General features: G+C 38.5%; 1 protein-coding gene across 13 annotated transcripts in view; it reads left to right on the forward strand.

Annotated features, from left to right (window-relative positions):
• ABCC9 (ATP binding cassette subfamily C member 9) overlaps positions 1 to 15,783 on the forward strand; it is a 70,868-nt gene that overhangs the window by 4,985 nt on the left and 50,100 nt on the right. For 11 of the 13 annotated variants that reach the window (XM_065684241.1, XM_065684293.1, XM_065684302.1 and 8 more), the window contains exons 2-8: positions 1,392 to 1,466; positions 2,996 to 3,161; positions 6,052 to 6,193; positions 6,566 to 6,687; positions 7,719 to 7,885; positions 8,557 to 8,799; positions 12,862 to 13,056. In XM_065684241.1, coding sequence (XP_065540313.1) covers positions 3,017 to 3,161; positions 6,052 to 6,193; positions 6,566 to 6,687; positions 7,719 to 7,885; positions 8,557 to 8,799; positions 12,862 to 13,056 — 1,014 coding nt within the window. In that variant the 5' untranslated portion in view covers positions 1,392 to 1,466; positions 2,996 to 3,016. Of the gene's footprint in view, positions 1 to 269; positions 329 to 1,391; positions 1,467 to 2,995; positions 3,162 to 6,051; positions 6,194 to 6,565; positions 6,688 to 7,718; positions 7,886 to 8,556; positions 8,800 to 12,861; positions 13,057 to 15,783 lie in introns of all 13 variants that reach the window. The other 2 variants (XM_065684250.1, XM_065684266.1) reach the window with 1 other exon arrangement.

Genomic DNA, 15,783 nt, shown 5'->3' on the forward strand with positions numbered 1-15,783 from the left:
TTTCTTAGAGCTCTAAATTACTGCAGTGTATTCTTGTACACCGCTCTTGAAGATACAGAGAACTACTAGCAGCTTGTCTGTGTAAACAGCAGAAGGTGTCTAGGAAAGTTGGCGTGCGTCAACAGATGCAGAACAAGATTCCCCAGCGTCCAGTCATAGTTCTTTTCTAGCACAGTGATCATGGACAAATGGATGGAAGAAAGGAAGGGAGCAAGGATCACTGGACTATTAATGATTCTGCAATTTTTATCTCTTCTGTTCCCTGTCAGTGCCATACTAGATGTGTGTCCTGAAGTGGGTGCTGCAGGGAAAAGGGAAGTTGTACCTGGTGAGCATTTTATGAGGCTAAATCCTAAGCCGCATTGGTTGACACCAATACCATGACACTGACCAGAATGTTTTGATAGATTTGAAACCTGTGGAGGTTTAATGAACATAGTCACTGGATGTTCTGAATAGTGATGAAGTGTTCTCTGATTTAGATACTTGAGAATTTATTGCCAATTAGCCTATCTCATATCACTGGCAATGCAATCTTTTTGATTTTCTGGTTTTATTTTTTTTACAAACTAACCAACCTAGGCTCTTTGATTTTCTCTCTCATTTTAAGAGAAGACCATTAAATTCTACCTCATTTCTGAAATGAATCTGTAACAAAAGTATTGTGGATAGACTGCTTATTATACCTGCTCTTGGAAACTATCATTAGTATTATGGGCAATGTCTTTATATATCAATATGAACAATAGGACCAGATTCTTTCCCCAGCCCTGCAAACATGCAAAGGACAGTGGGTTTTAAGACTATGTTGCTGGACATACTCCATCACAAAACCAGGCACAGCGCATACTCTTGTGAAGACTCAGATGTGATTCTTGAAAGATGTATTTTTGAGAGCTGTATAGTTTTAATCCTTTCTCCCAGATTTATTTTTGACCAAAAGCCACAGTGGAAGTCAATGATTCAGTGCTCCTTTGAACCCAGGATCCTCCTGCCTTTCAGTACCAATCCAACAACTAGACCACAAAAGCATCTTATGATGTCTCTTTGTGGGAAAGGGAGGAAAATTCCCAGCAGTACTCCCTTGGACTTCTGACCTTCGATAAAAATGAGGAAACAACACTTTTGATTTTCAAGAGATTAACATTACCATTATGTTTCTCTTAAAGGGGACATGTCAAGCTTTTACAAATTAAAAACAAACAATCTCTGTGTAGTTGTTTTTTTAAGTTTCATATTTATTTTACTAATACCTCCACAGTCTATTCAGACAGAACTCACAGTAGCATGATGTTTCTTTTTTGTTACTAGTCATATGCATTTATTAATATATTTTTATTTAAAAATAAAATGATAGAATGATAGTGGTCCTACCACTCTGTTCATTCTAGAGAATGGTCCAGCATCTCCATCAGACTGTGTTCTACTGAAGATTGAGTGTGTTGCCTGTCAGCTTTTGTACCACAGTAAGTACATGCATTCATTTTTGCAGGATGTGGTCCACCATGCAAGTCTCAGTTATGGCAAATCTCAGACCATAAATTGCTAGTATGTTTGGAAAAGGGTCTGCATTTATCACATTCTTTTTGATGAAACTCCTTTACAAATTTCACTGATGTATTTCAGTATGGATTATGCTTTTCAGATCCAGCAAAAAAAAAATTAAAAGCAAAAAGTGAGTTTAGCAGGAAGTTCCTCTTTGAATTCTGTATTCTTTTGAAGATCTATCTTTCTGCTCTTTCTAAGGGAGTGCTTGAGTGGTTTATGCTTACCTTGTTATGCTACCTTGTTTAAACAGCAAGGCTCGTCGAAATAATCTGAACTATTTGAGGAACGAAGAAGAGCCTTTTTCTCCTCAATCAAGTATCTTTTTTTTTAAACTTTGTTCATGCATTTTTTGCATGTCTATATTGTTCTGATTCCACAGAACTCATTAATGCCAATATTGTTGCAGAAAGATGCATTCACCAATGTATACATGTACTTTGCTTAATCAAAGGTATTCTTTCCATGTTAGTATGTAAAATTTAGGGAAAAAAGCAGGTGAGCATATGAGTTTATGCAACATACTGTAAAGCACTATGTTGCAGTGTGTAAGACTTGGGCAAAGAAATCAGCAAGGAAACATTTTGGTTGCAGTCTTGTTTCATCTTCTTATAAAGAAGAATGAAAAAATAAATGATGCAGAGGCTGATAAAAGCCAGAAGCTGGACATAACTCTTGCTCATTCGATGGCCCACACTCTGCAAGCATGAACACATGAGCTTATCTCATTGCACAAAGATAATCTGCTAAGAAATCATAGAAGCCAAAGAACTGCTTAGATGAGACTAAGCACATGCATAAGGATTTGCAGGATCAAGCACAAATGCTGATTTACTAGCTATGCAATCTTCATTACAACCCACTTTGATAAAGAGTTTGGCAGTTATCTTTAATGACTTGTGTATGTGACCATTTTTCTATGGGACAATGAAGAAATACGAAATATCGGTGAATGCGAAGCTGCCAAATCACAAATATCAAAGGTTCAGAGCTTGCACTGAGAATGTAATGCAACAAATTGTATAAACAGAGATGTTGCACAGAGAATGTTAGCTCATCAAATAAGCAGTTACACACAGGAATCAGCTTATGTGTGTTTGAGTTTTCTCATGAGAAATCGAAATACATTTTTTCAAAACTTTCTTGTTCTTTATATTCTTACAGAGCATTTGCAGCATTGCATTTGTGCATGTAATGAACACTAGAAGACATAGCATACTGTAATAAATAGTATTTATAATAATAAATTAACTACATACAAATAATATAAACACAGCCTTCATTCTAATGTACTTACACTCAACAGAGCTCAAAAGAATTTTCAAGATACAATTGAATTATTCTGTATGGATTGTTCAGTGTGTTCCTTCTGTATCTCTCTATTCATTTTGTGTTTAGCTAAAGGGAATGCTAGCAGTCTTGGTAGTTAACTATTCTCTCTTTTCTGTAGCAGTCGGACCTTCTGGAAGCAATGAGGCTTGCATTTTGTGGTAATGACAATGCTTCAGCCTATAACATCAGTGCTGGTGTCCTAAGAAATGTCTGCTTTGTGGATGCCCTCAACTTGGTTCCCCATGTCTTCTTGCTATTTATCACCTTCCCAATTTTGTTCATTGGTGAGTTATTCAATGGAGCACTGCAATCCTACAAACACTTAAGCATGTATTTATACTTGGCTGTGTTTATACGTGCTTGGAGGCCTGTGGTGCAAACCACTTGATGCTTTGTATTTACTGATTTTAAAAAAGAGGCAGAATGGCTTGACCCAGAGCACATGACACCAGCCCACTTAAAATGTTGGGAATATTAGATACAGCATAAACTAAACAGCATGAAAAGATGGCTAAAAACCAGAGGAAACATCGAAATGCTTTGAAACTTCTCTCTGGAAAAGTTTTACTCAGATTTGAAGTTGGCAACTTGTAACTTTTGCTATTATTAGGTATTAGAAGACTTAGGGCAGTGGGTCCAGATTCCCGTCAAGTTACATGAATTTCAGAGAATATCTGAAACGTGCAACTTGGATCTAATGCTAGGAGAAGTGTAGGAAACTTTTAAAACAGAATGATTTCTTCTTTTACCAGTATTTATAAGCAGAAGTAGAGCAAAAGAGATAGTATTTTTCCCCAGGAGTGGAGGTAAATGATAAATCTGTCTTGAAGAATTTAGGACAGGGGAGTGGTTCTAACTCACTTATTCTTGTAAAAAGCCCCATCTAAACTGGAACTCTAATTAGACTTTTTCTCTATAGTTTTCTCTTTATCCCAGTTATTTGCAGTGGTGAAGTAAATACAATTTACACTTTTTCAGAGCTGTCAAACAGTGGCATTCTAACTGATTGTAAGAGAGAAAGAGACTTGAATAACCATTAATAGGCAATATGTATTATTACTGCATGAGAAATGCCTATCAGTACTTCCATGTTACCTTTCTGGTGTCATGTATAGACATACTAATACATTTCTTCCATGAGGAAGATTTTAAGTTGGGACTGTATGTGAATGAAAGATTTAAGGACTTCCACTATGCAAAAAGACTCTGAAGTGATTGAATAATAGGCTATACAGGATCCTGTGGGCTAAGACACACAGCAGCTACCAATCAAGGATAACAAGATCCAGTGACTGAAAACTAATTAAATCATTGAGGATGGGAGTAAGAAACAAGTTCTAACAAAAAAAGTAAAGACTGGGAAAAAACCCCGTAAGGGTTATGGAGAACTCTCTCGAATAGTGCTGGATCTTTACATCACTGCTGGTTCTTTCTCTGAGATGAGATGCAGGTCATCCTTGAATTGCAGGGGCTTTCTGCAGAAGTGTTTGATGGAAATGCAGTGCAAGGTCTGAGAGCAGAAAGAATCTTTTACGACATCCTATGTTATGCGTTGAGTGGTAGAAAGATACTTTAATTTCCTTACAGGTATTAGTCAGTTCATTTTGAAATAGTATTGCAGCCACTAAAAATTCCATCTATTTTCTAACAATGTTAGAAAAAAATGAAAAAAACCCCCACCCAACATAATAGCTTAAATTGTGTGTTACGTATGTATTCTATGATTCTATCATTCTGTGTATGTAATTCTTTGTTTTGTATCTTGTACCTTAATTATCAGGACAAATAGTTGTTGAACAGAGCATTAAAAGCCAGCTGGAGTCCACAGTATTGACTGACTCCAAAACTGAAAATTGATGATGAACCATATTTGTGCAGATGCAAAGAAATAATAATGAAAAGCAGCTTGGGAGAGACAACAATAGGAGCAAGGTCAAAGAAAGCCATGCTAGATTAGGAAAATCTCAGGAAGCTGGAAAATGCTTAAGATGGATATGGAGAAGAGAGAACATTTTGTTCCTGTGGTATTTTGCATAATAAACAAGGATGAAGTGGTAAAATCCTAACAGTTTCCAAGAATTAATAAACCTGCATTCTGGTTTAGGTGTTTCTGAGTCACCTGATGAGCTTCTAGGCATGATAAGATGCTGGATCCTTGCGTATCAAAAGCATATCCTGGATTTTAAACTCAGCTGGGGGGGGATATTTTTAGGTTTTTTTTTACTTCCCCAAAATGTGCTGCTCTTGGGATTCTCTGTGGGCTTTGGAAATTCTGTCAGGGAATTCCAGGAGCTGCCTTACAGTAAGAGGAACATGTACAGCCATGTAGGCTGACTTAATTAGGACAACCTTCTACCAGGGTGGGAAGAAACAAGGGCCAAAGCAATATGCAGGACAAGACTTACTGTCACGACTCCTAGTCAGTCCTCAGGACCCCCCAGCACTGTCATTTCTCTCAGTTCCTCAGTGCCCTGCTTCTTGCCAGGTTGCTGGCCTCAGACAGGATCTTTCCTGAAAAGGATAGGTGCCATCTGAGGTGATGACATGGAAATAAGATTCAAGATTAATTTGTTGATTGAATCACCTGAGTGCTGGTGCTGTTCTGGGGGCTTTAATGTGCCAAGAATGCACAGGGCAAGAAGGCTGGGCAATGCCTGAGGAGCTGAGACTGAGAAATCACCATTCAGCATCCCCTGAGACAGTGCCTGAAACAGAGATAATAAATGTTATTTGTATGAAGTAAATGTATTTATTTGAGGCCTCATTGACCATAATTGGAATCTTTGCCCATTCTTGTCTGCAGCTAGGAAAAACACTGTGACACCATGAATTAAAATCTGTCAATCCCTGTTGTGAGGCCAAGACTCTGAGATGTTAATTTCGGTTTTCTCATCTTTGTTCTTGGCCAGGGACTTCTTATCTTTGGTTGTAATTGTGGGCAGGCTGTTGTCCCGTTGTCTATAGAGTTAGATTGAAATTATGGGGGGCTACATGGCAACTCAGGCACCCGTCGTCATCTTATTAGTAACAACAGCCTCCATAGTCTTGTAGTATTTTTGCATTGATTGTATATTAGTAAGTATGACCTATGGATTGGAGTAGGGAATTGATAACCAGGTCACTTGAGGTCTGGCTGTGTGATAACTTTCCTCTTTCATTACTGTTATTTCCTAGGCTGGGGAAGCCAAAGCTCCAAAGTCCAGATTCACCACAATACCTGGTTGCACTTCCCTGGGCACAACCTGCGGTGGATCCTGACGTTCACCCTCCTGTTTGTACACGTGTGTGAAATAGCAGAGGGAATAGTTTCCGATACGTAAGTGAGGTTGTTTGATGGATGGCCAAAGTAATTGCATTCATTAGTATATAGTGATAATATGTAATGGGCTGGCTAGTAAGGCATAAGGAGTTTTTCCCCAAAAAAATAGGGCATCATTTCATGACCTTTCAGGATTTTCATGAGATGAAGGTGAGTGAAATGACTGTTCTTAGCACTTTGTTATTCTTCTCTCAAGATATAATGTTAAGTAAATATTGACAAAATTTGAAACATTCACATGGAAAATATCTTTTTATCTCTAGGAAAATCATATTTTTTCCTCTTAAATAGCAGAACACCTAGGAATGTAAAAATGTTACATTGAAAAAAGACATCAAAATCACTAATTCATACCTTGTTTATTTTCAGACAAATGAAATCACGCCATCTGCATCTTTTTCTACCAGCTATAATGGGATTTGTGGCTGCCACTGTATCCATAGTCTATTACCATAATATTGAAACATCTAACTTCCCAAAGCTACTGTTGGGTAAGTCTCACTCTGATATTCATGTACAAAACCTTACAAACCCCAGCAGTTTAGCCAGAATCAGCTGGGGTATATTGAAATATTAAACGTGTGAGACTATTAAAAGAAAGAGGAATAATCCTCTGCTCTTCAAATTACTATTATTGTAGAAGTTACTGCACCTTTTATAAAGTACACAATGAAAATTGTTTTTAAACATGATTACAAAAGGAAACAAATTGTATGCCTATCATATTTCTAGCATGAGCTTTTAGGTATTTTTTAACACTGCTTATTATTTTGAGGCAAAATGCTGCTTTCATTTGAAAGGGCTATTTCAAAAGGTCACTTTTAATAGTTGTCTGATCACAAGCCATCCTGTGCAGATGGCTGCTGTTTCTCAGCATCCTTTGCAATTGCTTCTGAGATTACCCAGTCTGCTTCTGAGTTTACTGTCTCAGTCAGGAGATGGTCAGAAGACTCTGACTAGCATAGCAGGGTAATGCTTCGTACAAATATACTATCCAAATTACTTACAACTCAACAACCCGAATGAGCCATTGACAGGTACCAGCCATGCTGCAGGATATAATTAAACTTTATAAACTCTGTTTCAAGATGAGCACATATCCATATTCTTATCTGGGATGCATCCTGTTTTTTCAAAAGCAGGATATATTTATCAAGTTAAGTGACTTTTACTCAATTTGAATAACAATATTCCCCTCCAGAATATCTTCAGTGGACTTCTGTAATTGTGCGAAGATCCACCATTGTGGATCTCTTTGAAGGGTGTCATCACCTCACATGGCACCAGGAAAGAGAATAATGACTTGGGTAAAGGAACTGCTAAGCAAATCTCTTGAATCTGAGTTCGTGACTTTGGCTGAGATCACGACTTGCCAGCCTGCAGACTAGTGACAAAAGAGGGTCACCATGCCTGCGTTCCACTAAGCCATGGAATAAGTCTGTTTGAGAGAGCTAATACTTCTGCAGCACAGGTGTGGTTATGGATTTATTTATTTATTTATGCATGTGCACCTTTTTTACAGCTCTCTTTCTTTACTGGATAATGGCCTTTGTCACCAAAACGATCAAGCTTGTCAGATACTGCCAGGATGGTGTGCCTTTTTCTCAGTTGCGTTTCTGCATTACTGGAATTATGGTCATTCTCTATGGGCTGCTGATGGCTGTGGAGATCAATGTCATTCGAGTTAGGGTATGTGGATTCTTTATCATGATATGAAAAAAATATCTGTAGTATCTTGGGGATAAAGATGGGTCTTTAGTCACAATAACTCTGGCTTGTGTCAAGTGTAGGCCCAAGTATAGCTTAGCTATAAATGTCTGGTTAATTCTATAGAAATCAATGGGACCAGGCATCTCTTTAAAATATATGTCCTTTATGTGTCCCCTAGACATCATATGTATGTGTGCCTGTGTATGCGTATACACACAGAGAGTACATACGATTTGTATAGATACACATGCATATTTGTGCATGTAAGGGTATATATGTGAATGGAAGCTATACAGTATATGCTATGTTAATGCAGATAAACTGTGGATGTAGTGAATGTATAACTTAGCGTATGTTCATACCCATAATAACTTAAAATACAGTTATATCTCAAGAATTCTTTTATGTTGTTTTTGCTGTAATGGTAGGCTATAGAGCTGTGTACACATTACATATTGCTCAATTCCTTGCCAGTTATGCTCTCAAAATTGAAATGCTCTTATTTACATGCAAATTTATATCTAAATTCAAGGTATGATTACCTTTAAATACTGATTTGACACCATAGTTGTATTATACATGATTTTTACTAAAAATTACCATCAATAAGATCATTCCTGAGCACAGGCTCTCTATTTCTTCTTGTCCAGAGGTATGTTTTTTTCATGAACCCTCAGAAAGTAAAGCCACCAGAGGATCTACAGGACTTGGGGGTGAGGTTTCTGCAGCCATTTGTCAACTTGCTCTCAAAAGCGACTTATTGGTGGATGAATACTCTTATTATATCTGCTCACAAGAAACCTGTGGACCTGAAGGCAATCGGAAAGCTTCCAATTGCAATGAGAGCACTGACAAATTATGTCTGTCTTAAAGGAGCATATGAGGAACAAAAGGTAACCAAAGATGTTCATTTCACTGTTTGGCCTTAGAAACTATAGCGTCACTTTGAATTTATTCTGCTTCTATGAAATCCTAGTTTTAGGAATCTTTAATTTGGGACTGTTTGTTCCAAAGTGAAACTTAGGTTAGGAGGTTCCAGTCCAATGGATACTGTTTAGTTTTAAGTGAATTTACAGCAGGGGAGAGTTGCCAGATTGAGAGCAACTGAAAACTAAAACCATAACAGACTTGCTAGCTTTCATTTTAAAAGTGAAAGCATTGTTTAAATCTTAGCCTCTTATGTGGCAGCATCTTAAATTAGAAGACATTCTGTCCATAGTTTCATCTGGAAACACTCATCTTCACTTTCTCCTCCAGAAAGAGAAATAGCCAAAACCACGCATCAAGAATAGCCAAAATACTTGTGTCTTTACAGCATTTTAAGTCACCAGTACAAAACACAGCACCAGACAGGCTGCTATGAAGAAAATTAACTCCATTGCAGCCAGACACAGTGCAAAATTCATGGTTGGCAAATTCACTGGCTAGGGCAGGAGTTTCCAGAAAAACTTCTGAATACATTTAGGCAAAATTCTGGTGTTTCATTTATGCTTCAAGCTGGTGATTCCTGCCAAAGACAGGAAGATTTTGTTTTGCAGAAACGAGAAAGGATTTGACAGCCTGTGTCCCTGATTTTTACTTGCGTATCAATTCTCAGGCATAAACAGAGAGAATACTGGCATTCAGAGGCCACTTTGGAAAATGTAGCACAGAGGACAGAAGCATACCAGTCCTGTTCCTGCACACACCAGAGAAACAGGCTTCCACATAGGATATGGTTTAGAACTGCAATGCGAAGAAAAGCCGGGAGGAGCAGCTCTCTGCTCACAGCAGCTGATGGAGCTGCAGGCTCCTTTCTGTGCCCTCTGAAATGAAACCATAATCAGTACAATTATTTCTATTTTAATAGATTTAGGTTGCTTCTCTTTCCTTTTGTAGTCAATGCTTAGAGACCAAGACCCTTCTGCTGTAAGCAGAAAACTACTAAGTTATTGGACCTGAGCTATTCATAGCAAGAAGTGCATCCCTTAGTCTAGCTCCTTAAAGAAGCATTTGATGCCTAAATTCTATTTCAAGAAGCCAAAGAGTCTTAGGCACCTGCATACCCCAAAACTCTGAGTCTCTGTGCCCTTCTTAATGACAGCCATGACGATTGGGTGCAAGCATTTGTTTGTAGCTCGTTTACATTTGCTTACACTGTGTGTGCCTGCACAAATATGTGGTTCAAACGCCAAAATGCAAGTTAAGCGTGCTATTGCTCATGTGTCATGCAAGTATGAAGACTTGCATAGGTACCCATGCAGTTACATGCGCCTATGTTTATAAACCTGGCTTACATCAGATATTTTGGTTTCCATTGTTGTTTAAAATCTTGAGAGTAGCACAGCCTGTAGCACATTTGTGCCAATGTTCAAAAACAGGCTGTAACCCTAAAGTAAACTGATACTCACAGATAAAGTAAACCAAAGGGCTAAAGCCAATCCAAAGAGGCAGGCAGTGAAAGTCACTGTAGTTCACTCCCAACAGAGAATATGTTGGCTTGTGCATAGTTGGCCCAGAACACAACCACAGAATTAGGAAAATTCCCCAGGTTGAAGCATGGTCCGCAATCTGGATGAGTTGGTATGTCACTTGTCTCTGCTGCTGGAGTGTATTTTACACTAATCTTCTGCAGCTGGTGAGGGGAGCCCCCCAGAATCCTCTGGATTAAATGGGGTTATCCCTGCCTGTGCCTGGTGAGAGTTGATCTCAGCTGTGCTCCATGGCCCTGCAGAAAGCAAGCTTCTGTTCTTTTCCAAACCCTTCTTATCATGCCTTGATGAAAGATGCTCAACATGACCATGAAATGTATTGTAAAATGCCTTTGAGATGATTCACATGGCATTGCCTTGCTGTCCCTTCTGCATGCTACAAAAATTTAAACCAGTTGAGGTTCTCTGCCAACTAGTAGCATGAGTTAAATGAGTCAGGTTGAATTTTGATGACTGTTTTTTCAAAATCACTGTTTTCCAAACTTCAGTCCCAGTCATATATGAGTGTAAACTAGAGGGTCTGAGATTAACTTTTAATGGCTGCTATATTCTGCTGAAGCAGCATATTGCCACTTGCATAACCATAATGTCAATAGATAACTCGTGAAATCCGTACCCAGCTATTTAGACAGAATTCTTCTGGCTCCTGCCATTTGAAAGTTTGCCCACTGACACAGTACCTAAGCTAACACTTCTCAGTGTCAAAACTAAATTTACTATTCTGTTCTAGGTTTTTTACATTTTCAAATTTTCATCAAGCATGTCTTAGCATTGTGAATACATTCACTACTCAAAATTCTTCAGTTATAAGTAATTTTTTTCAGAGTATCAAGTACTGTCACTTTCTTGTATAATTTATAGAACTTTAAAGCCAGTTATCAGTAATTTATTATAATATTAAGCAATATAAAACAATACAATATGATGCTAAATAACTGGTGATCAGCGTTCTAATTGACTATTAGTCTGGTAGTCACTACTGCAAAAGGCTTCCAACTCACTGTAAAATATAGATCGTTGCTGGTTTTATATGTAGTTTGTGCTTGGAATGTGTATAAGAACATAGTGTATGTTCTTTCAAATTTGAAGATACTATAAAACTACAGGTAAAGCAAGCTCTTTTGGTAAGTATGCTTACTTAAATGTGTTTTCCTGATGAGTTACCTTAGCTCCTGTCACGCTGTTAAAGTGCATATCGTTTATTTCAGAAGGATGACAGTAGCCCCTGTAAGTGCAGTCTAGCTCAAAACATGTTAGGCAACAAATTCAGAGCCTTTTGTCTGGGAAACTCACATGTGCTGTTTTCCTCATCAGAAGCAGCAGTTTTATTCTGAGCACTTTCTGAAATGTTAGCTCTAATTTGTCAGTATGTTGCTTATTTCTCAAGCTTCCTGGCATTGGGTATGACCAGCCTGGCCTAGTCTCCAGAAGCCAGTAAACAGCGATCTGGCCCTCCTCTACACTTGTACATTTCTGGCACCATACACATATTCTGTCTCACTGCTAAAAGAGGCATAAAAGGAAAAGATGAGAAAAGAGAAAATGAGACATGAGGCAGCCCAGCAGGGTACAGGCATACTGGCTTTTCTTTGGTTAATTTGTGGGGGGACGGAGTTGTTATTATGGGGCTATACTTAAAATGTCTTGGTAAACAGTCAAGAGGGCTTGGCTTGGGTTACAACTTGCAGGCATGTGTGCTACTTGAAAAATGACAGATGCTTTTTTAAAGTGTCAAAAGCTGCTGCCTGGAGCACAGGGAAGCGCTCTGCAGACCATGGATCTGTTCAGTAAAACTCTTTCTTCTACAGATTAAGAGAATCTCATAAATACCAGAACTCCTCTGACTAGATAAAGGGTAACTGCTGGTTGGTGTTTTAGGGCAGGAGTTGTGATATTGCATCAGTTCAGAGAACTAAAGGCTTTCTAGCTTCGATTTAATCTTACCTCCCAACATAGCCTGCTTCGTCTTTTGGGGCACAGTAATTAGAGATCAGCTGAATTTTTCTCTTCCTGGAAGGCATGCAAGAGATAAATAGAAAAAAAGTCCAGATAAATTAAATTAAACTATATTCTTGTGGTGTCTGTGCATGGTTTTTTTTTTTCTTTAATCCCTTTCTCCCATCGGAAGCCTTTACGGGATAAGTGGTTTCACAGCTACTGTGAAAGCCAAGATTACCCCTATGAGCAAGGGGTGGAAAGGTCAGACCTTTTCCTGAGTGAACATGTGACAAGGAGCAATGGCTAAATGCCAGTTTGATTAATCCGTGTTTGCATTCCTGTGTTCACAGTTTCAGACAAGTGGTAGGATTTAGAGGTGAGAAACCACAGTTATCTCAGAAATCTGTTGATACCTACAACATATTTGCTGCCTCACCTACCCAAAACACCCTTCAGGAACCATTTGGGCATCGAGGCAGGAATAAAATGGAAGTTGTCAGGGAGGTCTCTTCTTGTTGCATTGATACCTGTTTCTCTGTTTTCCAGAAAAAGGTAGCAGACCAGCCCAATCGGAGTCCCTCCATATGGTTAGCCATGTATAGTGCTTTTGGACGACCAATTCTTCTCAGCAGCACGTTCCGTTACTTGGCTGACTTGCTGGGTTTTGCTGGGCCATTATGCATTTCTGGCATTGTCCAGGGCTTCCAGAATACAACCAATAATACAAATACAACAGAAAAGGTAACCTGGCAACATGGATTGAAAGACTTTGTTTAGTAGTAGTTCTAGATTCATACATGGTATTTAATTTGCCTGGCTGCATGCTTTTATATGTCTATGATATTGTCTGTGATATCGTCATTTTATTGTTCCATTGATTTTTTTTTCAAGCAAATTGAGTAGGGTTTTTTTGTGAGAGACAGTCAGGTTATGAACCTGAATAGTGGAAGTCTTTGGTATGAATGCAACACAGGTGGAGGAGGCTTCCACCCATTGCTCAGCTGACTGCCTCTTAGTGGAGTCATACCAGCAGTTCTAGGGAGAAGGAACAGCTTTTCTGCTTCTCTTCAAATGTGCCTCTTCATTTCAGGCAGGACACCTGCTGGTGGTACCTCAGTGATGCATCCAGCAAGTAGGAGCCTGTGAATTTTGCTTAATTTCTGTCCATCTGTCCATTTGTAGTTCATTGGCAGGTTTGAGCTCTCTGGAATCTTTTTCCACTGGGAAGTTGACAGTAGTCACTCCCTGTTTATGACTGGTTATACTGCTGAAATGCATTGGCAGATGAGAAGTTGAAAAGCATCCACTTTATTTAGTGGCATTCTTGATACTAGAGATGCACAAAAGATGATAGCTCACAGCTCGTTTCAAGTTTCACTGAGACTGATTTTTGAGAGATCTCTGAGAACTGAGCAAGCATCTGACACAGAACTATCCTAGTTGTATCCCAGTAGTAGCTAGTGAAAAGACACAAGTAAAATTATTTTACTAGCTGACAGCAGAGAAGACATGATGAAGAAATTTTCCTACCTCTGTCTTCTGACACAGAAACTTATGCAGTAAGTGCTTTGTATTTGAATGAGCAGATAGGTGTGTAATGGAATAACATTTTCCCCTACAGATAAAGCATTTCACTATCATCACTATCCATATATCTTCCTCTGGCTGCTGACTCCTGACATTCATTTTCTTGACTAATGGTCTGAATTTGGCTTTAGACATACTCAGCCGTTGTACTGAAAGAGAATTTAATTGTGCAGCTTATCAAATAAAGCTCTTTATCATCTTTGAACCTCTACGTATTAGATTTGAGCCACAGTTAAAAGGCAAAGTGCTTATTTTGGCTTCAAAAATAGTGAGGTTTTGCATGTACAGTAAACAAGTTATTTTAGCATGAAAAGCGATAATTTCTCAGTCTCAGATTTAGGAATCTGCACCTTGACAGCTTCCTTTATCTTTTGTACTCTTCAGAGTAGTGGTTTTAATTGGGGGGTGGGGGGTAGATTTTAATCAACACTATCTAAAGGGAAGATTAAAATCACTGGAAAACTTGAAACTACTCCAAGAGCTTGGCTTGGTGACAGTCGCTGTTTCTCTTGGATACGTTTCAGAATACATTTGCTTTTAATTTATGGATTTTGACAGTCTTTCTCTTGGTTGCTCTTGCTATTGTGCATTTCTCCTGTAAGTTATGTCTAGTTTCAATTAATATGAATTAATTTAATTTTATGTTTATTCCCCCTTAGTACGTGACAACTCTCTCTATATTGAGGTATCTACAAATGTCATTTTATTATTGATATCCCCACTGTGTACACATGGAGAAGTCAGATGCAGCAGAACATTACAAAAAGAGTTTTCAAATATGTTTATCTGACCAACCATGAACTTAACCTCATTTTTAAGGAGTGGGGTTCATTGAGCTCTTTAGTTGTATTATTTCTGTGGGATTTAGGTGTTTTACAGACCTTTTGAAAAGACTTTTGGGTGCTTATACACACCTTTTGGGTGTCAGCTGCCTGTGGCAAAGGGAAGAGTGTGTGGTGAGGAGAGGCTGGGGCCACTGCAGTGAGGTGAGCCTGGGAGGCCTGGAGCACCTCTCTCCCGCCTGCAGGCTCATGGTGGCTGACAGTAATCCAGAGAGATGAAGGAATCTTCAAGAGGGTGGGTAACGGGTTGCTTCCCAAACCTTTCATCTCAGAATCAGGCTGGGTATTACAGTTTTCAGTAGAACAGGCTTTATCCTTCTTTCCTTTTTTAAAGAATTTGTGTATATCCTGCTTCCAGCTGGATCGGAAATACCAAAGGAACAGCCTTCCTTGCAGTAGTTCAGTTCCTTTTCTGCCTGAAACAGAGCAGAACGGTGAACATAAATATCAGAAAATTAAAACAAATAAAGTTGTTTGTTTGGTGGGGTTTTTTTTGCCCCTGTTGAGGCATTTAAACCTTATTTTGTGGGGAGTACTGGCATATATATTCTTATTTTATTCAGAATTCCAGACTATAATTCTGGAAGGAATTGTTTCCACAATATGCAAAAGCAATGTAAGTAATTAATCACATATACTAATAAAAATTGTCTTGCAGCTTCTTTGTGGTGCAGGTAGAATGAGGTTTATTTTCTACTTAGTAGCATTTCTATCCTACAAATCATCTACAAATCATCAGAATTTGGTGGAGAAACTAAATATAAGGCAGACATGGTGATCTCATTATCACTTTCCTGCTATAAGAAATTCATTTTAGAACTGCTAAAAGTTAAGTTCCAAGTCTTTTAACATGCATAGAGTATGTAATTTGTATTCAAATGATTTTGATGCATAGGACAGTGAGAAATCTGACTTCTGTAACTTTCCCATAATACCATCAATATTTTGTGTTCTATTGCAATAACTGAAATTCCAGTGTCTCAAGGATATACAGTCCCTCCTATGCCACTGTCCTGGGTTCAGCAGTAGCAGTCATTTT

Source organism: Lathamus discolor, chromosome 1 (assembly GCF_037157495.1).
Source record: "Lathamus discolor isolate bLatDis1 chromosome 1, bLatDis1.hap1, whole genome shotgun sequence".
NCBI lineage: Eukaryota > Metazoa > Chordata > Aves > Psittaciformes > Psittacidae > Lathamus > Lathamus discolor.